Below are 26,145 nucleotides of genomic sequence, written 5' to 3'. Positions count from 1 at the left end.
ATTTGCCTGCAAATTTCATGATGTCATTTTTATTAGCAGTTGAGTAATATTCCCTTGTGTAAATGTATCACAGTTTCATTATCCATTCCTTGGTTAAGGGACATCTATGTTGTTTCTAGTTTCTGTCTATTATATACACATATGAACATAGATGAGCAAGTGTCCTCATGGTATGATTGAGCATCCTTTGGGTATATGCCAAAGAGTGGTATATCTGGGTCTTGTGGTAGATAGATTCCCAGTTTTCTGAGAAACTGACATATTGATTTCCAAAGTGGCTGTCCAAGTTTGCATTCACCAGTAATGGAAGAGTGATCCCCTGCCTTCACATCCTCTCTAGCATTAGCTGTCATTGTGTTTTTGAATTTAGCCATTCTGATAGGAATGGAGCAGAGAAACATCAGGCTTGATGAGAACCAAGGAGAGCCCACTAGCAACACAAAGTTCATTAGAAACTTTTTTAAAGCAATCTTAGTGTAGTGTGCCAACAATCTGGATAAAGACAGTCAACTATTCATAATAAGCCAATGAATGAACCAGAGTAACAAATATATATCCTCTGTAGTCTGTTGGTCTTTTGTGTGTGTGTGTGTGTGTGTGTGTGTGTGTGTGTGTGTGTGTGTGTGTGTGTGTTAGACCTTCTGCAATATAAAGCAAGCTGATTACCAACATCAAGATAAATGTAGAGAAACTCAAAGCAATTCCACTAAAATCAGGAACTATACAAGGTTGCCCATTATCTCCATACTCATTCAATACAGTACTTGAATTTCTAGCTAGAACAATAAGACAACTAAAGGAAATCAAGGGGATATGAATCAGAAAGGAAGAAGTCAAAGTATCATTTTTCACAGATGATATGGTAGTATACACAAGCGACCCCAAAAATTCTACAAAGGAACTTTTACAGTTGATAAATACCTTTAGTCAAGTGGCTGGATACAAGATTAACTTAAAAAAAAAAAAAAAGAAAAAGAAAAAGAAAAAAATTCAGTGGCCCTTCTATATACAAATCATAAATGGCCTGAGAAAGAAATCAGGGAATCAACACCCTTTATAATAGCTTCAAATATGTTAATTTTTAAAATTATTTTGAATGACTCCTTATTGAGACACCCTGGCACTTCTAGATACCCTGACATTCCTTATTGAGACACCCTGCTTGGGCACCATGCATAATTTTCAAGTTTGTAGTTTTCTTTTCAGTGAATACATCTTATATAGAATTCTTCATTCTTTTTTATAGGATTCCTTTTTCACTATATTTTGATAGTTTATTTTAGAAATTCTGCTTAATTAAAAAATGTCATCTTTTGTTATTCACCTCAAAAAAGCTCCTCATGAACAATTAACTTTGTTTTATGTTTTTTCTTTTTTATTATTATATCTTTATTATTTAAAACAATTTTTAAATTCAAGTGTATTTTTACCATATGTTTCCCCTCCCAAAAGCTCTTCCCCTACCCACCCAATTTTAAGTTCTTCCTCAAAAATCCAATACAACAGCAACCACACAGAACCTAGAAAATAAATTACAGCAACACCAAAAAAGAAAAATAAAATCCTCACTGCAACCAAATAAAAGCATAAAAACAAAGCAAGACAAAGCAACAACAACAAAAACCTGTGGAGCTGACTATATGGTTGTCAGCTACTCCTGAACATGAGGCCCTATCCTGGTGTGGTTGATATACCTGTTGGAGAAAACTGATATCCCCTCTCCCAGCAGGTATAAATGAGAATTCAGTTGTTAACCTTTGCCCTAGTGACCAGGTTTTCATTCATCAGTCCTTCACTTTTTAAAATATAGCAAAAGAAGATAAACTATCACATCAAAGTTTAACAAGACAAACCAACAGGAAGAAAACAGATACATATATGTAAACACACACACACACACACACACACACATACACACACACACACACACACACACACACACACACACACACATATATATAATGTATGTGTGGTTAAATATATAAAGATAACTTGCTAAGTTCATTTAGTACTACTTGCATGTATGTAATTCTAGGACTGAGGACTTGATATCAGATACCAATTAGGAGGTTCATACTTATTGTGGACTATTACTTTAATTATGTAAATGTATGTTACATTTGTTTATGCTGCATTTGTTTAACTATATAAATGTGTTGTATTTGTTTTACCTTGCCTGCCTAAGGCACCTGATGGGTCTAATAAAAAGCTGAAAGGCCATTAGCTAGGTAGTAGAGGGATAGGCAGGGCTGGTGGGCAGAGAGAATAAGTAGGAGGAATCTAGGCTCCAGAGAGAATAAGGGAGAAAGAGAGGGAGATGACCAGGGCCAGCCAGCCAGGCGGCTGCCAGCCAGCCAAACACAGAAGAAGCAGGAAAGTAGGACATACAGAATGTAAGAAAGGTAAAAAGCCTTGAAACAAAACATAGATGAAGAAAAACAGGTGAAATTAAGTTATAAGATCTAGTGGGAAAAGTATGAGATAAGGCTGAGCATTCACGAATAATAATAAGCCTGCATGTCATGATTTGGGGGCTGGCAGTCCAAGAAAGTCCACTACACATACCTAAATAAGGTTCTTGGGACAATTTGTGGTGAAGATGTTAATCTTGCTCCCCAATACACAGAAAAGGTATTAGTAAGTAATTATCAGTAAATAGACTTGAAATACAGTCAATGAAAAAAAAACTGATCTAATTTACCTTGAGAAAATTGATTTTTTTTTTGTATGAACAGCACAGGTTAAAACTCGTGGCTGAAATACAGTGTGATGATCACTCCATATAAATGCCACTACAATGTCTGTACCTTAAACTTTCTCCTCATTCATCATCCCAATGTTATCACTGCTTGGAAACTGTCATGCTCTTTTGAATATAACTGCACTCACATTTCAGTACTGAACTGTTAGATTTGAATTCTCAGAGAGTATCTCTACTCATGGTATTAAAGATGACAACAAAATGAACGTTTCTGTTTTATTGAATTGAGATTTCACAAAATTAAGTAACTTCCCAAAATACACAATGGTATTTATTCTAACTTAAAATTAAGTTTATTGATAGTTCAAGTGATGTTTAAACTCATCAATTTTAAAATATTTTAAACTATAACCTTTAGATAACATTGCTAGCTAAAAGGTATGACTATCTAGCAACATGTACCATTGCTTTATAGATTTTCTTCTAACCAACTTAGATACTTATCTCTTATTCTCAAACCTAAATGTAAATAAAATGGTGATGTGACTAAGGACAAGGCTCCATGTATTCCATCCTCTATGTGGTCATGTGTCACTGGAACTCCAGCATTTCTGAGTCGGGTGACATAAATAAGTCCATCATCTCTTAGGATGTCATGTTCACATGTGAGGATGTAAGTTAATGGCAGTATCTGTAACTGGGAGTCACTGACTAGCAAAGGTGATGCTCTACTATCCACAAGTGCTGGGTAGGAATCATTCAGTTTTCCAAGAACGGGCTCAGTGTAAACATGGTTCTTTTTATACTTCTCAGGAAGTAAGTCACTCCAGTTAACAAACTTGAACAGATGTCTTGATCCTTCAGGCATGTGTTCATTTCTCAGTATTGCGTTTGCCAATTCTTCATCTTCTGCTACATATAGGTATGTCACCTTAATTGCTACCTTCCTTGACAGAAAGGGACCATGCTCACACTCTCGATAAGATGGCATCAAGGTATCAATTGCCTGTAGTCCAGGGTATAACAAGATTTGTGCCTTAATTTTGTTTTTGTATTCTGGGTCATCCTGTAGCTGTAAATAAAATACATAATGGGTGCTAATGAGTAAATAGGTTTCCAAAAGAGAATTGGTAACTTTGTTTTAATATCCTGAGGTAAATAAATTTATAAAACTCAAACAGCATCTGGTGATTACTCTCATAACGTTGAATCATTGTTTGAAAAATGAGAATGTCATTCCACCTTCTTCACACTTGGCAACCAAACAGGAAGATGAGCTGGAGAGTCCTACTAAAGACGACAAAATGGCTATGTTTAAAATTACTTTTAGTTTGTGGTGACAAGTTATTTTTATCTATCTAGATAAAAATGTATCAGCCTCCCATGTGGTCTGAACATAGACATGTGTCATCATGCCCAGCTTCCTTATCTCAATTTTCGACATATAGTAATCTAAAATAGCAGGAACAATGGATATAGTAGAACAGCATATCAAAAAACACATTCAAATGAAGCATAACCATTTGTTGTTACATGTTGAAAACAATCATATCATATGTCTTACCTTTAGCTATTAGTATTATAACATGACAGAAAACACAAAGAATAATTGTGAGAATCAGAAGAGCAGAAGAAAATAGTGGACCATTTTCTGTGTAATCTGTTTTTACCAGAAATGGGAAATGTCCTGAGTTTGCAGCCATAAGAAGACTCTTTCCTTTCATTTTCTAGTTATGCACACTGCAGATAAGAACCTACAATGGGCCCCGAGGGGTCATGACTTAGGCAGCACATCTGCTTCCACAGCCGTGCCATATCCGCAACTCTCTGTATCTGCAGCCCTCCCCCAGGGAAGTTCAGGATCTGTTTAGCTCAAGGTCATGCCTCATCCGAGAAATTGATTTGCATAAAATGAAAGGACTGGTTGGAATCTCAGCAGTGCATCACAAGAAACAGTATCGGACTAACTTCAAAATGCACGACACACCATAGGTACAAAGTCCTGCAAGTTTAGGAGGAAAATGAAGAAGGAAAATTTTCCTAAAAAAATCATGTCTGGCTTTGAATCCTTCCCAGTGGTTTTAGGCTGGTAATTTTACAAATAAAACGCAGTGTCTCAGAAAGTTCAGAGAATAAACAGCAGTGAACACAACAGGAAAACTGAGGCCAAACCAAATAATAGCTCTTCCATATATAAACAGCCATGATCCCACTTGAATTAACACCTGCTGGCTTTGCTTGAGGCACAGGTAGATTATACTGCAGTTTAACTTTTTCATGATTCATTGAGGTATAGAGGAAACTTATGAATTAAGTGAAATTTGAGCCTGGGGAGATGGCTCGGTTGGTAAAAATGTTTGCCAGAACAAGCCTAGGGACCTCAACCCAAAATCAGACCTTAGCATAGTGGCAGCCCAGCCCCCAGTACTAGAGTGAAGAAAGATACATCTCCTGAGATCACTGGCCACTTAATCTAAGAGATGACTCTGGGGAGCTCCAAGATCAGCAGAAGTATTTGTAGGAATAAAATATGATTTTCAAAGCCAAACTGGTTCATTTACCTAGCAAGCTCCATGTCACAAACAATACATAGTGAGACCCTATCTCACAAACAAACAAACAAATAAACACAAAACAAAAAAAGCAAAGGCAGAAAGGAAATGGGGGAACTTCTGACTTCCATATGCTTACACACATGTATGTACATGCAAGGGCAAACATACATGCACACTCACGTGAACATGGATCCACATAGACCCAAAAAAAAGAAAAGAAAAAAGGAATTAAATTAAATCTATCACACATTAAGAAAACAAGAGAATAGTAGCTTTCTCAGTAGTATTTCAAACTCCACAAATTTTAAATGAAAAGAAACAAACACCAGTGTGTTGAGGAGTTAGCATAAAGAAAAGAACCAAGGTAAAGAGAGTCGGGAATTATGGGTATCTCTAATGCTATCCTGAGCCACACAGTTACTTCTTCAAATGCCCTTTATGCTAAAGCTGCAAAGATAGGATATTTGTCCTCATTTCTAATTACTTCCTAAAACCACTTACCTTTATTATTATAAACCCCAAAACAATAGCTCCTGTACTCAAACACTCCCAGATTATCATATGCCAAATCCTCCAGAAGCTCTGGTGAGTAGGACCTTCACTTGAGGGTCCTTTCTACATGAGAGGACAGAAATGGAAGACTTCTCACTGCCCAGACTTATGTGAAACCAGAGCAGTAACAACAACAGTTTCATCCATTGACAAGCCAGAGGGATCATGGGCTTTGACTTGGTCAAAGGGGTCCAGATGTGAGACATCTTAGCCAAACCATTGCCTTTTCTAATCTTTCACATCTCACAGCCTTTTGTAAGGTCACACCCATGCTTTGGGGGAAGATAATCACTCTTCCCCAGAGTCAATGTATGGTGTTAAATTTTATATGAACAATGGAGACCCTCTCTCCCATTGTCCTTGCACCAGAACCTCGGAAGGGAAACCACTGCAGTTGGATGGCTATCCTGCCTCCTCAACTAGAACAGTCAACTCATGCAAAGAGGTGTATAATAATCACTGTGTCATAAATTGCTTTGACTATTTCTAGACTATTTTCATGGAGTCACCTTTATAAATTTCAGTAGACACACCAAAGAAATGGAGAATCAGGTAGGCCAATGGTTGAGCAGAGATTCTTTGTGCCTCCCAGTACGACTGACAAAGCAGGATAAATATGACGGCAGCATGCAAGGAGAGGGCCTGTGGGTAGACTGTATCAGTGCAGGTCTTAGCATGCCGCGCCAGTACAGAACAGTTTTTGAGGTAACATAGAGGAATGGAAGGAACAGGGAGGAGGAGGAGAAAAGAGATTAATCTAGAATATATTATTGGCCTCAATCTCTGCTGATGTGCATTTTAATAAGACATTTGTCACAAATATTTCAATCCTCATAGCCATATGTCCTCCTGTATATCGTCTGTTAATCTAGAATCCAATGTCCTTATCTATCATATTTCAAGATTTAGGTCAAATTTAATCTCCTTCAGTTACCTGGAATATAAAATGTCCAATGACAATGATTCTATACCAGCCACAACAACAGAGTTGCTGTCTGGTAACAATTATTGCAGGTATTCTGGTACATTTTTTAAATTTTGTCTATAAGTGTGCACCTGCATTTTTGTGCATGCTAACACCCAAGCAACAAAATCACTTTCTAAACTCACAGAGCAATCAATATGCCTCAATACCAATGCCCCCCCCAATGTTCAATTTCACCTTATGTTAAAGATGACATGTAGTACTATGACTTAAAAATATATGCAGAATTGGAGCAGGAGAGATGGCTCAGTCAACATCAGTGGCTGCTCTTCCAGAGGGCCTATTTTCCATTCCCAGCACCCACATGACATCTCATAACTGTCATCATTCCAGCCAGGAGATTCAATGCCCTTGAATTCAATACACTTCTGGCCTCTGTAGGCACTGCATGCAAGGATGAATCAACTCATGCTTTTCTGAGCTGTTTATGCTTTAACAATATGACAGAGGTTATCCTTGCAATCAGAAAAATAGTAACTAAAAAGAAGTAGTGGCTATTTGACAAGCATGTCCTGTGATTAAAATAGAAGGTTTGATTAAGTGACATGTATTCATCCTAGTGCCACACAAACTCACCAAAGAAAGTCAAGCATTTGGGGAAGGAAAAAGCAGTTATTGAGCCACATGAAAACCTCACCCAGAATGGATGGCGCCTCCTGGAAAATCAGCATGTACAGGCATGCATTTCTCTCCCTATCTAAAAACTGACTAAAAGGAAATGATTCATTAAAGGTGAGAATATTATTTCCTTAAATATGACTCAACCTAGTTTGCAAAGGTCAAAAGAGAGATGAGAGACCATAACTCATGATCCTACCCTTGTTATGTAGATGAAATTTAAATTGTTTAATTAATACTTCCTTCTTAATTTGGCATACAAAAAATTACGTCACATTCAACAACATGCCTCCTTGTTCTGAAACTCACAAAAGATTTCAATTAGGACACATGAAACTATTGAGCTTGAAGATTCATATAAAAGAATCATAATACTCTTCCTCAGAGCAGCATCCCATTTTTAATTCATCTTTTATGTTTTCAGTTCATAACTTAATTATACCATTTCTTTCTTCCTTTTACTCCCTCCAAACCATCCTTTATACCCCTCCTTGCTCTGTTTCAAATTTATGGTCCCTTTATCATCTTTAATCTCTAACATTTTATATTAGTTTTCAATCACATGGTTTAGAATAGTATCATAATCTGTGCTCCATTCCACTCCTATGCTGAGAACAAAATACATGTGCAAGCACAAGTCACAAACACTGGTGATTCTGCATGTAAGATAAAGTACTTTCATTGATGTGTAAATGTCCACTGCATGGTTGGGGGTGTGTATTGGTGGTTAAAGTGCTTGCCTTACCAAGCTTTAGAACCAGAGTTTGGTTCTCCAGTTACATGACAACTAGGCATGCCTGCAGTCTGCAATTCCAGCCTGGGAAAGCAGAAATGGTAGAAATGGTATCACCAAAGCAAGATGACTAGCAAGAACAGCCATAGTACTTGGGATCTGGGTTTGACTGAGAGACCCTTCCTCAACAAATAAGATGGATGTGAAATGGAAGCTGATTTCTAGCATCAATCAAGTCCCCACATGTACATGTGACCACAGCAGCAAAATCATGCATAAACACATATATACTACACCACACACACCTAGACAGACAGACAACACACACACACACACACACACACACACACACACACACACACACACACACACACATTTTAAAAGTTACTATATATAACATAAGAATAAATGGACATTTTCATAATGTCTGTTCATGGCCCTTTTGGATGCTGAAAATTTTCATGTGTTGTTTTGATGACTCACCTTCACTTTTGTGGACTCACCTTGCCTACCTCTGCTTCTCACAAGAATCTCACAATACACCTTGAGTTCCTGAAGCAGTACACAAAGCTGCCTTACATTTAAAAAAAAAGTGATATCCACATTCAATATCTAGTCTATCAAGAGGGAAGAGACTGAAGAGCAGATCAGCCGGTGTTTCAAAGAATAAGTTTAGAGCTGTCATGTGTTAGTTTAAATTCTGGCTTCATAGCATACAAATGTTATGCACTGGGCTACATACCCAGTCCTGTGAAGCCTTGGATTCTTGATCTATAAAATGGGGATTAGATCAGTAAATACAATGTATAGTTTTATTTAATTTAAATTTTTCTTTTTTGAGTATTTCATTTGCACACCTTCCCACTTCCAACACCCTATCACTGCCTCAAATCCGTGACCTCTTCTTCTTTAATTGTATTACCTTTCTGAAAGATATTTTAGTTTGAGCAGGGAAACAATCAGCTTAAGTTCATTCTTGTTGGGAAGGGCACAAGCAAGGTTTCATACGGGTTAGGAGAGGAAGAAGTATGATAATATTGAATTAAAATAAGAATATGAATTATAATCCTTAGTTCTAAAAACTACTAAAGACCATCAAGGACCATAACACTGGAATATCTTAGTAATTTTGGAAATGGAACAGACCAGACAATGGGAAAAATTATCTGAAGAAGTCAATGGTGTTCTGAAGACTTAGCAGAGATGAAGCTCAGGTTCTTTGGTCAACCCATACAATTATCAATGAAAAAGGAAAGGATTCTGCAAAACTAATTAGCAAATGCTATTAATAGATCACTTTTAGAAGAACTAATATCATAACTTCTTTTTATTTTTTCCAACAAAAATTATTAGATTTTGCTGTTAATGACAGACATACTGCAGGGCTGGAGAAATGGCTGAGCAGTTAAGGGTACTTGCTGCTTTTGTAGCAAACCCAAGTTTGAGTCCCAGCGCCTACATTGTGGCTCAAAATAGTTGAGAGCTCCAATTTCTGCAGAGTACAGTGCCATCTTTGTGGCCATTGCATGGACATGGTGCACAGACATACGTGCAGTCAAAAACACTTATACACATAAAAGAGATAAAGTTAAGTAAAACTTTAAAAGAAAAAATGATGTTGTTTTTATCTGTGTAAAAGAAATAAGCTCATTAAAAAGGTGGTTATGCACTTCCTGTTGAAATGAATTGAAGTACACTCATGTTTAGGTTTCTAGTGTCAATAAATATCGTTAAACTCACCTAGCAAATAAAGTGTCTCAGAACTAAAACATCATTAAGTTTTTGACTTCACAAAGTCTTACCCTCTCTAAGGAGCTATTGGCATTTGATGGCTACTGGGAAAGGGGGAGTCTGTTTTCTTTAAGGATGGCTTCTGGCGGCTTGTCCATGCTCTAGCATAAGGGCAAACATCCAAGAATGTATAGGCAGCGCAAACTGTACTTGATGGATGTCCTGATTAGTTTCTGTCAACTCAGTACAAGCTAGATTGATCTGAGAAGAGAGAGCTATTTGAAAAATGTCTCTGTAAGACTGGCCTGTGGCAAGCCTGTAGGGTATTTCTTTAACTGGTGATTGATGAGGAAGGGCCCATTGCACATGGGTGATAAAAAATCCTGGGCTGGTGGTCCTAGATATATAATAAAGCAGTCTGAGAAAGCCATGAGGATCAAGTCAGTAAGCAGCATTTCTCCAGAAATTTGAAAATCTCTCATACTCTGTTAGGGCCATTCATGTGATATTTTGAATTAAGAACCACTAAGGTGAAACTTTTGGTTTCCTGGGACAATCAATACTGATTTCTTGAGCTGAAGAATCAACTGTGATTAAGAAGAGACTAGCATCACTGATTCCAAATCTTCTGGAAAGTGTTTCCTCGGGGTTAACATATAGAAGTTGTAGTCCAAAGAGGGCTAAGATTGTACCTTATATTGGCAGCTGAACTTGGTAATACATAGTTTCCCATATAGTACTGATATTTGAAAGTATGAAGAGGTCATGAGGACCAACCAAGGTTTGGCAGGCACCATGAGGGCTTAGAAAGGCTAATGAGGACTGTGAAGCCATAGTTGAAGTAGAAGTCCTGGGATTGAAGGGATCATGGAAGGAGATTGAGTCTTGACACCATGTGGTGGGATCAGAGACCCTGAAGAGAACAGATGGGAGGCTCTTAGTGAGTGTTCAGTCCAGTTGCAGTAGAGACTACAAAATTTTGGAGATGCTAGTACCATGGTGTTACCAACAAGACTAGCAGCAGCTGTGGAGTTACTCCAGCTTGAGCGTATATGAGACATGCTACATGTGCTATGGTAAGCCCTTTGGAGGCTGTATATTAACTCTGCAATGTCTGACACTGAGTTTCACTATGCTGGACTTTTGTTTTGTGATCTGTATTCTGACTGAGACTATGCTCTAATTCTTCCTTCTTAGAATATGAAATTATTTAATTAATTTATTATTTTATAGGAGCTCACAGTAATAGACTTTGGAATTTTAGAGTGACTCATTGTCAAAGTCTTTGAATTTGTAAAGATTGTGTGACTTTTAAGTTGCAATGTGTTACTATTGATATGATTATATTAACATGAGGTATTGGGTATAAACAAGAAAGAAATGATTATAGTTGAATAATGATTTGTGTGTGTCAAGGTGACTAGAACTCAATTGTCCTGGTTGGCTTTTGTTTTATTTTCTTTTGTCAACTTGACACAGCCTAGATTTATTTGAGAGGAGGGGACAATAAAGACAGTGTCTCTGTAAGACTGGCCTGTGAGTGAGACTGTACAGTATTTTCTAAACATGTAATTGATGTGCCCAGTCCATTGTAGGAGGTTCCACCCCTGAGTAGGTAATCCTGGAAGATATAAGGAAGTAGGCTGAGTGAGACAGGAGGAATAAGTCATTGGGAACCATTTCTCCATTGCCTCTGCTTCATGAATCTTGCTGTATATTCTTGGGAAATGTAAGTTAACAGCCTCCCTCTCCTGTTCCACATCAATAAACACCTTCCATTGCCATGGCTTTTCTGCCATGATATACTATACCTTGTCAAACCATAAGCCCTAATAGCTCATTTTTCTTTAGCTACTTCTTGTCAGGTCTTCTAGTCAGAGAGACAAGAAAGTAATCAGTACAGACCAAGTACAGTGATACCAAAATCACACAGATTTTATAATTTGTCTTTGAAAACCTAACAGTAAAATTTATACTAAATAATAGTTCCTAGTCGTTACTATATTGTTTAATTAGTATAATAAGGTAGGCTGGATGGTGTGGCTCAAGTTCCAAGTACTTAGGGGTTGATGTGGAGAGATTGCAAATTTCAGGCATAGCCATATTACAGAGCAAGTTCAAGTTCAGCCTGGGATGCTTAACAAGAGACCAATTTAAAAGGAAGAGAAGAGTTTAAGAGAAGAGATTAAAAGGAGGTGGTTACACAGTTCTATGGTAGATCATTTGTCTAGCAAGCACACAGCCTTAGATTCAATGCCATCCTTACACACAGTAGGATTACAAAATCCTTATTTAACATTACTTAATTACTTAATTAAAGTCACATATCAAGGTAAATCGTGCAAAAAGATTAAGTTATTTGGTTATTTTACATTTTATAGATTACAATACAAACATCATTCAAACACAACTACAGTACTTCTTCCATGTTAGAACAAAACTGTGCTGGTTTCAATCATATATCACACATACAACATACCTGTTGAGTCACTGCTGCTACCAAGTTACCCCCAGAACTGTCTCCTGAAATACAGATGCGAGAAGGATTCACTCCATATTTTTCAAGAACTTTGTTCTGGAGAAAGAACTTGATCACAAGAACACAGTCTTCAAGGGCAGCTGGGAATGAATACTTAGGAGCAAGCCTGTAGCTTTAGAGAAAAATCAAGCAAAAAAGCAACAAAGAACTTATGATTAAGCTTATGTATCCAATTATCTCTCAATTTTACTAGCAGGTACATAAATAAAAGTTGGCCCTACTTTGAACCTTGAAATCTATCAACTTAACTTGGGCTTCCTAATAATTTCTGTTTAAAACAAGAAGTAGATTCTGGTCTAAGGGGATGTTAATACTGGTTCAATGAGATGAAGAGCAAGATAGCATATGTCTTCACCCTCATAAAGTCTGTAAATATCACCAGGCCCTCAACAGAATTGGAGAGTCAAAAGCAATTCATGATCGTTGATTAGATTATTCAAGAAATTTAAAATCAAAAAAATCTGAGCGCAAAATATTGGTAGTTGACTTTAATTAGAAATTTATTTAGGTCAAAATTCCACAGAATTGTAGAATTTCATTTCATAAGCTTGATGGTTTAAAAATAAACAATTTGATATATGACTATGTAAGGTATATCAATATGTAATGCTAAAAGACTGTGATTCTTAAGAGAAAATACTATACCAATCTTTACTCTCAAATCCTCACTCCACTCTCACTGTGCATTGTTATAGAATCACCCTCAATTGAACTGTCTCAATTTTTACCACTCACTATTAGGCACTAAGATATCCATTAAAATTCTTCAATTATTCATAGTTCTATGACAGGAGTCATAAGCCTAAGTGACCCTTGACACACATGCCACCATATTTGGGCTTCTCTCTTCTTTTCCTAGATCTAGGTCTTGCTTAAGTCTCCATAGCACCAGAACTCTTCTCATAAATACCAGAACCTCTTCTTGGAAATCAGGTGACCGTGCTGCAGTTAGGCAGTTAGGCAAGAATAGGTAATCCTCATAGCAACATTCTCTGCTGGCTGAACGCTCATGATTAAAGTCCCCTCCCTGCTTGTACCCCGCTTTGGCCCCACCTATATATGCCTTAAGAGGAAAATAAAATTTTGGAGCTTGATCAGACATCCTGTCTTGCTCTCATTCTTTGTGTCTCTTGTCCCTCTCATTTGCCGGCCCTCCCTTCAGGTCCCTGTTGAAGACCCTGCTGACTGAGGCAGTTCTATAATAAACAGTATTAGTCGGATAGTCCTTGTGAATTTTTAAATTTTAAACTGTGTCTAAGTGTTTAAAATGGCATAATATCAACAGTGCAGCATCAAAATATGATTATATTTCAAGGTAAAGAACAGAAATTTCCTAAAATAACTTTAGAATTCTTAAAGTAGATATAACTTATTTTACTCTCTTAAAAACTTATTTAAATTATAACATAATAAAGCTTGTTAAATTATAATGATAAAGGCAAGCTGTCACTACTATAAGTTAGAAATTTCTCAAACATAAGTGATTCTGTTTGCTTTAAAGAGGTAGCTATGAGCAGAACAGTGCCGAACCTGCTAGTCTATGCTACTTGACTCTATTATACTGTCAGGCAAAATTCCTTAGAGTGTTTTAGCATAAATCTATAATTTTGTAAATCCATTCCTATACTATAAAACTGGCAGGGAAAAGCTGATTTTCTTCATCCTCATGATGGGGTATAAGAAGTACAGAATACACCAAACAGGTCATAAAATAATAAGCATGTATTCTACTTTCTGGTATATTGTTGGACATTTGAGCAAAAGTCATGAAATACTAAGAGCTGTCACTGGAAACATTCTTAAAATATTTGAGTGGTCCCAACATTGGTTCTAATTAATATTACTGGATTCCAGAATAACTCTGACATACATACATATATTGTCTCTATTACCTTGACAAATAAAGCCACCACCCCTCAGGTACGATGAGTATGAACTGCAGGCATATTACCTGGATAGATTTTATGTTTTTGATGCTACTACTGCTTTACTGGCAAAGATGCTCACTCATTTCCTTGTCTCTCTCAGGTGTCTATCATACAGAGATTAAAGCAAAATTGGGGATTGTTGAGGAAACACTGATATTATAATGCTAAGAAAAAATTTTATAAACCAAATTTCCCAGCAGCAATCCAGCCACCACTGAAGACTGTTTAACTTGTACTGTAAACCAGGCTTATGCAGGGAGGGCAAGGGTCACATAATAAAGATTGCCAGTCTCTTACTCTGGTGCCACAACGACAGCATCAAGTTTGTTGGCTGTGAATCGGTTTATGGAATCATAGGGCAGCATCTCTGAAATGAAAGAAATAAATATAGCACAGAGCTGTGTATATGCAAAGCAATGGATAGCCAGACACATTCTATGAATCCTAATGTTGGAGCACATTAGGCTTTACCCAGCAGGTCTGCATAAAGAGGATGATTGGACCAGGGGCCTGAGTTCTAGGTGTCTGAGATAGTCTGCACTTGACTATGCTGGGGGAGGTTTTTTGCTCAACCCTTGACATTCCTTTAAATACTCTAGGGCAGAGACAGCCAGGGCCCAATGGATTAGGACCAGGCCCTCCTGAGGCTATCCTGTATTTTCTATCTTTTTCTCTCCCCTCTATCCTTCTAACAATAATTCCTGGTGCTTCTACTCAAGAGTACTCTGGGGAAATGTGGGGGTGAGGGATGGCCCCCACATCCTAACAGAAATTTGAATTGTGATTACTTGATGGAAACCTTGCAATCAACACTTCTGTTGCCACATGTAAGAAAACAGGGGAGTAAGAAGACCTTCCTTGTCTCCTCTCTACAAAATGACTCCTAAGCCAGACCAGAAGACAAAATCTTGTTATGTCACAATGAAAGAAGATTGTTGTGCCCTGATGACCTGTTTGAGTTCTCTCAGAAAACCTCCACTGGCTTAATTGTGTTGTTAGCGTCACATGACTCCAGTCACAGGGCATATTGCCCTGTTCCCTGTGACTGCATATGGGCTGCTCCTTTCTGGGGTCAGTTATATCAGGAGAAAGGCTGTACAGTACTGAAGGAAACTACCCCAGGAAATATTGCAGAGACAGTGGCCCAGAATCAGTGGTAAAGATCACAGTCCCAAAGCTTTAATTGTAACAAAATATCCTTTCATTGAATTTTTACATATGTTTTTTTCAGGAGAAGAAAAAGTGTACATCTTGACTCTCTCTCTCAAAGTAACCTCTTCCTTATCAGTAAAACTGGCTCTAGAACATATCAGAACTCTAGAAGTAAGTTGAAGATCATATTACAACCATGACTATAATATTAATAAATTCAGAGAGTCGTCATAATTAATCTATCTTTAAAGATTTTTTAGAGTTCTCATACTTTTTAAAACAGGAAGTTTAGTTTATTTAAGGCTAAATATACTACTTGGGGTAATTTTTTTAATGTGTTTTCTGTTGTGAGAGGTTTAGGCTTTAAAATAAACTCAAAGTTGTCTTTCTGAACATAAGTGAAAGTTTTAATCGTAGTTAAAATCAATCAACATATTCTTGCTTGCAATATTTCTTATAAAAATTAGCTATGGATTGAATCTACTTATTATACAAAGAGGTGAGGACAAAAATTGTAAATTTATCATGATTAAAATCTTTTTTCTTTTTTTTTTGGTTTTTCAAGACAGGGTTTCTCTGTGTAGCTTTGCGCCTTTCCTGGAACTCACTTGGCAGCCCAGGCTGGCCTCGAACTCACAGAGATCCGCCTGTCTCTGCCTCCCGAGTGCTGGGATTAAAGGCGTGCACAACCACCGCCTGGCATGATTAAAATCTTAACAGAAAACAATATCAAAATTTATCAGCAAAACCCAACTCACTTAAAAAGCATAAAAAGGGCATTCATTACATAAAACACAATCATAATGACTACTATCAAATGCTCAAGTGAAAAAAATGAAGTCATTGCAGGAAAAGGTGTAACAAGGTCCTGAGACTGCAAATAGTTCCGTTTCATATAGTAAATGCAATGAAATTAAAGCACACATTAAAAAAATACACTTACTGAAGCTGCCTGTGACAAAGGCACCACCATGAATGTAAATTACAGCTGGTCTCTGTCTTTCAGACTTCCTTTTTGGCAAATACAGACGAACAGGAATGTCACTGAAGTCTGTGTCAATCACTGTAATGTTTTCATCTGAAACTGGCTCTGTATTTTGAATACTCATTAGTATGAAGAAAATATCTTCAAATTTCATAAGACCCATGTTTTCAAAAAATGTGGCCTGTCAAAACAACATCCAAATGTACATATTAATTATTTTTATTTTAGTAACACTAAGTGCACCTAAAGATGCAATAGGAAAAAGAGTAGTTGATGTGATAATGCTGAGGCGTGTATAGCACATCCCTTACCATGTGTGAAATGGACATCTCAGAAGATGGGGAAGAAAGACAGAGAAACACAGAAGTAGGAGAAGATGGCTGAAGTACAGTGTCTTCCAGACATGACAAGGCAATTGCGATTATAAACTAATACATGATCTGGTTATCTGCATGAGATGTGCACATGACCAAATCAAAAATATGTAAGCATATTTTGGGAGGTTGTAACACAAGGGCCTTAACTTCAACTCAGGAGCTACTGACCATTAATGGCTACTAGGAATGAGAGAATCAGGTACCTTCAGGGATATAGCCCTGGGTAGGTTACCCTGGCTCCAGTACATCCATACACATATAGGCAGCACTAACTGGACTCAGTGAGTTATAAAAAATATTTTTAAAAAGGGCATAACATTGAGAGGGTTATACAATGGTCTGGAAGAAATTGCAGGGGAGAGTAGGGATGAATATGATCAAAAGATAGATAGATGATAGATATACAGGTAGATAGATGATGATGATGAAGAAAATAGATATATAGATAGATAGATAGATGATAGAGAGATAGATATAGAGATAACTAAATATATATTTTACTTATATATTTTAAACAATAAAATATTATTAGTCAAGCACAAAGGCAAATAAAATCAGAAAATATTTGCACCAAATAAGTCAAAGGATTATCATTTTTACTTTAGAAAAACATAAAAGTATTATTAGACTGGAAAAAAATGAGACTTATTACATGTCCCAACACATGTACTATCATTTATACTATAGAAATGTCAATAAATTCATCTGTATAAGACCTGCATATGATTGGGCCAATCAACATTTCATGATGGATAAGGAACTTGTTCATGAGGTCCCAGCCAAACCTCAGGAAATACTAATTGATAATGGTAGTTAAGAGGGGAAGTGCCACTTTCCTCAGTGGTGTAGATAGTTACCAATGCTTTTGGTACTGTATGTTCCCCCATGTTAAGGCAGGAAACTAATTCAATTAATTGGATTTCACAAAGAAATAGGACATAAAAGTAGAAAGAGAAAATTTTGAGAACAGTTTCAGCAGGAAAGAGGAATTCATCGTGTGAATTTATGAAACTGTCAAACAATAAAAGCTCATTATAAACGTAAAAGGAAATCTCAAGCATACAGTATTTGAAAACGAGGTAATATCATTTGACACCACAAATTTTTGTCAAGGTGATTTTCACAGGGTTAGGTTCTTCCTAACTGTTAGTTTTACCTAAAAATGCCATCTGGAAATAGCATTTTATGCTTCCTTTCTTTGTATGTATATTCCCAGTATTTTATTTTATTTTTTGATCATTAAATTTTATTTTAATATTTAAAGTTTAACTCTATGTATGTGCCTGTGTATGCGTGCATGCATGTGTGCATGTGTGTGTGTGTGTGTGTGTAAGAATGTGTGCACCATAAATGTCTATAGAAGCTAGAGAATACATTCAGATGTTGGTTCTGTTTCCATCTTACTTCAAGTAGGGTCTGCTGTCCTTTGTCACTGCATATGCCCATCCAGATAGTCCATGAACCTCCATGGATTCTCATATCCCATCTTGCCATGCCACCATAGGAGCTGTGGGGTCACAGATGGACACCACTATATGTTGTTTTATGTGAGTACTGGACATCCAATCTCATGTTTCCATGCATGTGCACCAAGTGCTTTACCCATCAAGCCCTCTTCTTTGACTTCAATTTATTTCAAAATTGAAATATGACTTAGTTACTACATTACTGATAGTCTATTTCCATTGTTAAACTACAAACAAATTTCTTCCCTTTTCCTTAAATGAAATTCTTTTTATTTCTATATCTGAAATAAATTTCCCTTTAGTATTTCTAACATTTTCCCTAACATGTAACTGCTAGTTCAACTAAAAAAATAACAAAACTATAATTTTCATGTTACTAGAATATTTCAGGAGCATGTATTTATGTAATTTTCTCAGGATATCAAGTTCTAGCCAATATTCCAGATGCTTTAATGATGAGAGAACTGATTCCAGAAGCACTAACCAGTTTGCCAACCAATACTAGATAGGTAAAGTGGGTTGTAAACTGATTGTTTTAGGTCAATGTTACAAATGCTTGCCTATATAAGATGAGGTGATAAATTATATTTTTATAATTTAGAAGAAATGTATCAAAATGTATAATTTTGAAGTATATATCAAAATGAAAGTTATATGAATAACTGTATTAGAAGAAACTGGTTGTTCCATGGATATCAGAAGGGATAAGAACTGTTGTGTTATCATGTTGGCACTTCACATTAAAAAACAGCTGTAAAGATTACACTTTAAAATACACATACATATATAGAAATAAACACAGGCATAGAAAAACACATCTTTTAATCATTTGTAAAGCAGCCAATCATATTTAATTCCCAGACCACCTGCATATTTGGGTCTTAGAAATAAAAGTATAGATAATTCTTGCCTTGATAAGCTTAGTACATATAAATAACTGTTTACTTTCAATAGTGTTTTAATTTATTTTAGAGAGTCACAAGCTCTATTCATTAAAGTATTTTATTTGGCCGGGCAGTGGTGGCGCACGCCTTTAATCCCAGCACTCGGGAGGCAGAGACAGGCGGATCTCTGTGAGTTCGAGGCCAGCCTGGGCTACCAAGTGAGTTCCAGGAAAGGCGCAAAGCTACACAGAGAAACCCTGTCTCAAAAAACCAAAATAAATAAATAAATAAATAAAGTATTTTATTGGCCACCAACTGATGAGGTATTAGCAACTTATTAGTTAAGTCAGATGCAATCACCAGTTAGCTTTAATATGCTTGAAGATTTTATATTAAGCACAGAATCAAAAAATAATAAGAAGAGTTAAAGATAATCTCTGAATCACATCAGATAATTAATCTCTGAATCACATCAGAAAGTAGAGATCTTTAATGTTTTTGTTTTTGTTTTTGTTTTTTAAGACAGAGTTTCTCTGTGTTGTTTTGGTGCCTGTCCTGGATCTCATTCTGTAGACCAGGCTGGCCTTGAACTCACAGAGATCTGCCTGGCTCTGCTTCCCAAGTGCTGGGATTAAAGGCGTGCGCCACCACTGCCCAGCTTAAGATCTTTAAATTTTAAGAATCTTGAAACTTTAAAATCTTTATCCACCAATCTTAAATATCTTTAACAAATATAAATACATTATCTCTTTTAACCTCTTGATAACCTGATTGATAGACTCCCAAAGCAAAACAGTGACAAAATAGTCTATATTGAGATCCATGGCTAGGCCCCGTGTGGAGCTCTGGGAGTCCAATTAGCGAGAAAGAGGAGGGTTTATGTGAGTGAGAATTGTTGAGACTAAGGTTGGATAAAGCACAGGGACAAATAGCCAAACGAATGGAAACACATGAACTATGAACCAGTGGCTGAGGGGCCCCCAACTGGGTCAGGCCCTCTGAATGGGTGAGACAGTTGATTGGCTTGATCTGTTTGGGAGGCATCCAGGCAGTGGGACCTGGTCCTGTGCTCATTGCATGAGTTGGCTGTTTGAAACTTGGGGCCTATGCAGGGTCGCTTGGCTCGGCCTGGGAGCGGGGGACTGGACCTGCCTGGACTGAGTCTACCAGGTTGATCTCAGTCCTCAGGGGAGGCTTTGCCCTGGAGGAGGTGAGAATGGGGGGTGGGCTGGGGAGAAGATGAAGGGGTGCAGGAGCGGGGAGAACAAGGGAATCCGTGGCTGATATGTAGAACTGAATTGTATTGCAAAATTTAAAAAAAAAGATGTTACATTAAACTATAATGCATGATTAAAAAAAAATAAATTTAAAAGAGCCCAGGCCCATGTGTCTTAGTTATTTTTTTATTGTTGCGATAAAACACTATCATCAAGGTAACTTATAAACGAAAGCACTTAATTTGACTTATGGTTTGAGAGGGTGAGAGTCCATGATAGCAGAGTAAAGAAACATCTGAGAACTTAGATCCTGATCCAAAACCATGAGACAGAGAGAAAGTCTTTTGAAAACAGAAACTGGTGCCCAGTGACACACCTTCTCCAAATCCTTCCCAAACAATTCTACCACCTGGGGTCTAAGTATTTAATATATGAAATGAGCCACTTTTTCAAATTACCACACTACAGTACTCAGAATACCCATGATACAAACCACAGTTACAAAAAAAAAAAAAAAAAAAAAAAAAAGAATAATGAAGAATAAAGCAAATGTGACTATTTCCCCGAGGGAAACAAAATCAGAGATGTAAACTCGAGATTATCTGCTTCTAAAGTCAATGTTTTTTGAATAACTATTATAATTATGTTCCATAAGGTAAAGATGAATCTTCTGACAATAAAGTAACAGACATGCTCAAGAAATGAAGTTTACGTCGGGCGGCAGTGGCACACACCTTTAATCCCAGCATTTGGGAGGCAGAGTCAGGCAGATCGCTGTGAGTTTGAGGCCAGCCTGGTCTACAGAGTGAGATCCAGGACAGGCAACAAAACTACATGGAGAACCCTGTCTCAACCCACTCCCCCCCAAAAAAGAAAGAAAGTTTACTAAGAATGACTCAATGAAAAATTTATAATAGAACTAGGAAATGATTTATCCAAAATACAATATTTATAATTAAACCTCTATAATAAAAGGGGAAATGACAAAGAAAGATTCATCGAATTTGAAAATATATCAAAAATATGTAATTTGAAATTAAAAACAGTAATTGAAATTAAGGAATCAAAGCTAAGATCCATGACAAAATCCTTAATGATCTGATATTTATATAGTTGGAGAAAAGAGATGGAATGTTAGAGATATTAGAGCCAAAAAGATATATTTGATGAACTAAATTCTAAGATTTTAATTGATATATATTTGCATATCCAGGAACTTTATCAATATTCAGAAAAGACAGTCACAGACCAAAGCATGCCTCAGCAGACACAAGTGCTTGCCACCAAGGCTGATGACCTGAGTTCTATCCCTGAGACCCACATAGTGAAAAGAAAGAACTGACCCCAAAGTTGTCCTTTGATCTCTAAGTGTCTGCATGCTGCAGCAGGAACCCAAATCTCCACATGCAAATACACACACTGAATAACTAAGTTTAACAAATACTTCTTAAACCTTACAGAAAAATATATTCAGAAAAATCAATAAGAGTGCTGAGCAACAAGGATTTTTAGTTTAATTTAGAGTAGTCAGAGCACAAAACACAAAATGTTTGAGAAGGAATGCGAATGGCTTATTTCATTAGAATCCGTGACCGATATGTAGAACTGAATTGTATTGCAAAATAAATTAAAATAAATTAAAAAAAAAAAAGAAAAAAAGAAAATATGCACACCAGAGAACAGTTGACTGTGTGCTGAAAGGAAAGCCCTAACAACATAAGTTTGGATGTACAAAGAAAACGTGTTTTTAAAATGGGATAAGGAGAAAAATAAAGAATACAACTGAAAAGTATACAAGAATTTATCTTCAGCAGATTCATTCTTGGTGGAAACAGTGAAGTGAGTTCCTGAGGGAAAAGGGATAGACATTGCCACTGAAGAAATCAAAGAAAAACAACATAGGAGACCAGTGTGTTCTTTGGAAACCAGTTAAACTACTCATAATATTTAAAATAAAATGTATTAACATTGAGGAGAGATCAAGTTATATTGTATGAAACACCTTTAATAGAAAAGAATAAATGTAAAAGAGTCTACAAGGATAAAATAATATCTTCTGCAAAGAGAGTCACTATTAAATCTATACCATGTATAAAAAGTAAGGATCAGACATGTAATACCTAGTATAATAAGTCATGGTTAAGAGTAACGCAGCCAATATTGTGTATTGAGAAGTCAAGTAAGATAGAATTAGTTATTCTAAGGAAATCAAGCACATAGCAGTTCCCATCTCAAAACAAATATGAAAATAAAGAAATAGAAGAAAAAAATTGAAAATAGCCCAAATTGATATAGAAAAGTAAGTTTATTGACAAAAATGTATTCTAAATGTAATTAAAAATGTAATGATGCAAAGAATGGCAGGAAAAAGGAGTAATAAATAGCATACTTAAATACTAAATACCAATAGCATTGTAGCATTAACTGTAATCATAGCAAATATGATATCAAATATGAATAGACTAAATGTGAAAGATATTTCTATATAGGTCTTTTAAATACTGAAGTACACAGCATATCTGCAATCTATAAGACATAACTTTGAAATGTATAAAAACTGTAAGTACAAACATGAGAAATTTTGACACAAAACTAATAATTAAAAGAGAGCCACACTGGCTGTAAAAATATGAAGCAAAATGCTTCTCAATTGATCTCCCAGTGGAAGCTTGTCAATCACTGGAATGGTCATTTAAATAACTGTCATAATTTGTTCTTATATATCCATGTATATATACAGGAAAAGAATATACATTTACATGTTTCATAATTCTGTTTTATATTTGAGGACACAAAAGTCAAATTTTGAAAATATATACTTTCAAAATACATTTATATTGATAGAAGATAAGTATTGAGTCACTTTGGTGATATATGAACTAGTGATAGTTGAACTACTCAAGGATGATGTGTAACACTTTATAAAATGGCACCTGTTCACCCTCATTTCCTCTGTTGTCCAATCAACACTGTGAGGCATTAAGAAATCCAAACCAGGAAAACTCAGCTAAGTTTGGACTCAGAAGAAAATGTGTCAGCTATTTTAATGGTTAGTTTAACTTTCAACTTCATACAACCTAGTGTCACCTTAGGAGAGTCTCCTTAAGGTACTCTCTAGATCATGTTGGCTGGTGAATGTGTTTATAGGGAAATGTCCTGATTACATTAATTGATGTGGTGATACACAGCCTTAAAGTAGGTGACCCTGTTCCCCAGATTGGAGCCCTGATAGATGGCTAAATATAATCATGCATTCATTCATTTCTCTCTGCTCTTGATTGTGAAAGTGATGGCACATCAAGACCACAACTCCTTGATTTTCCTGGAATAATGGACTGTATTCTATGTTGTGAACTAAAATAAGCACATTCTTACCTAGCTTTTTACCAGTATATATTATCCCAGGAATCCATTGGATAGGACATGAAAAAAGACAGTTGTCTAGCATGGGAAGATCACTATCTTTCTCCAGCACAATAGGCTGTGTCTTCCTCATCTACCACACCTTGCAGTATCTTCTCTGATCATTGATTCTTTGCTCCTGTCTTCTCCCTAAGCCTTCCTATTGCCCTGATAACCATAAGGCGTCCAGGCAGAAGCACATTTTGATAAAAGATAACATCGTATATTCTTGAGTTCAGATTTGGGAAGTGTCATTATAATATCTGAATTCTAGTAACACAGACCTAAAGATAGATAACAACAGTAGCATGTATCAAGATGTGACCTTTGAGCATCTGTGTGTCTCTAAGACATGTCAGGGAGCATGTGTTATATAGCACACTATCTGCTCAAAAAAAAAAAAGTGTGCTATGCTTATGAATACACAGTGCAGATTTCCAGTAAATTTCACAGATGGGATCTCACCACAGACTAACACAAAAGCAGAAGGGACACCAGCTATCTTCCACAAACAATTGTAAAATGATACAAAAAAGTAGAAATAAATGCCACTACCATGACTTTTTTCTGAATATCAAAATATACTTTATTTTATTATTAACTTAGCACTTATATAAACCTATAATGAAATCATCATCACCATTAAGTTAATTATTAACACTCTGAAAATCAATGAATGTAAAACAAATATAAACTTTTTTGGCATGAGAGTACACAATTTGAGTATAGGAAGCTTAAGAACTACCTAAAAGGAAAAAAAAGATATTAAAACAGTAGAAGATTAAAAATATACCAAAATTTTATAATATGAATTATTTATACATGTGAGTTTAAGAAAATGTATGAACCTTGGTTTTCTGAAAAGCATCGAATATATGCAAGCATCTGAACAATTACTCAAGTATTCTTTTAGAAATGTTAATTATTTTTGTCAATATATGATTAACTTTTGAAATAGCATCTTACAAACATTGTGTGTCTCTCAATAGATAAATAAAGCAATAATAAATCATATAAACTATATTATCATTCGCTAGGTATAGCATTAAAGAAAAACAAAGTCTCTTTCAAAACACCAACTAAAGGAAACTTCATATATATATATATATATATATATATATATATATATATATATGTGTGTGTGTGTGTGTGTGTGTGTGTGTGTGTGTATTTGTAGCAAGGCTTCCTGATTTACTATGAAAAAAATATTACCAGAAGTGATGATATTTTCATAACAGCATCTATCATTCTCACTTTCCAGCGTTCTTCAATGTTTTCTGGTATGGGCATATAAATATAATGAGCAAAAAGGATACAAGATAACCCAAAGAACAGAGTTTTGTGCCCCATGATAAATCTCCAAACTTCTCTGTGCTGTAGTCAAATGTCACCTCATATATAGATTGCTGAATAGTAAGACAAAGGTAGCAGGCCAAGTCTTCCAGGTAAAATGACAATATAGCAGCTCACTGAATATTCAGAGTTAAGATCAGGCCACTGTTGTAACAGGTAATGCAACTGTGCCTCTTTGTGGAGCACAACATATCATGAACAGCCTAGTGAAAATCTGTGCCAAGGGTGAAACCAATATGAGAGTACTACGTTCTTTCACATCAGTGAAACACATCTTAGCGGGACTTTCAGCACAGCACAAGAAAGATAAAAATCCATTTTCTGGTGTCATTTTATCAAAAGTAGTGACAAGGATTTAAAAATAATTTTTGAATAACATTTAATCAACACAAAGGCTAACGCCTATAGCACAGATTATTTTAGAAAATAAAATATGCTGTCTCAAGTGAACAGTAGACTAGAACACAGGAAACTAAATGCTAGTTCGAATTACATAATTAATTCACTTAATGTAGAAATTTTCAGGCAGCATTAATCACACACTAAAGTTGAATTTAGGAAATTCATATAGCTACTTGCATAATCATGAGAATATTACATATTCATTAAGCAAACATTTGTTGCAACATTGTGTCTGCTATGTTCTGTGTGAAGCAAGAATTAAACACTTGAATAAACCTGACTTATGTCCAGTCTTTTATGAAATGTCCTTGCTCTCTTTTGCATTGTTCTAAGCTCTGTCTACCATGTTATCATAGAATAAATTTCTTAGTTGAGGCCACTTCTAAGTTTCTACAAGAAATTTGAGGCAACAGCCATTACTGGCATGATTAATTGGTCCATGTTGGTCTTTGCCATAATGTTTCCCAACTCTGCTTTGATATCTATGGAACAAAAAATGTAGAGGCAAAAAGACCTTGTGCACACAGCACTGGAGAAGCCAGGAAAATTAAGCACACAACTTACC

At 36.1% G+C, this 26,145-nt stretch overlaps 1 protein-coding gene across 1 annotated transcript; it reads right to left on the bottom strand.

Annotated features, from left to right (window-relative positions):
• Positions 1-3,170: 3,170 nt before the first annotated feature.
• On the bottom strand, positions 3,171-25,175 carry LOC128106550 (arylacetamide deacetylase-like 2). Its single transcript, XM_052732111.1, has 5 exons — positions 25,038-25,175; positions 16,438-16,660; positions 14,640-14,709; positions 12,355-12,526; positions 3,171-3,773 (listed from the first exon to the last, which is right to left on the bottom strand). Exons 1-5 carry the CDS (start codon positions 25,173-25,175, stop codon positions 3,171-3,173), a joined length of 1,206 nt encoding a protein of 401 aa, XP_052588071.1.
• Positions 25,176-26,145: the final 970 nt, after the last annotated feature.

The sequence above is a fragment of the Peromyscus californicus genome, unplaced genomic scaffold (genome assembly GCF_007827085.1).
Source record: "Peromyscus californicus insignis strain IS unplaced genomic scaffold, ASM782708v3 Scaffold_9__1_contigs__length_137607984, whole genome shotgun sequence".
Lineage (NCBI taxonomy): Eukaryota > Metazoa > Chordata > Mammalia > Rodentia > Cricetidae > Peromyscus > Peromyscus californicus.
The sequence above is the reverse complement of the archived record's forward strand: the minus strand, read 5'-3'. Positions and strand labels throughout refer to the sequence as shown.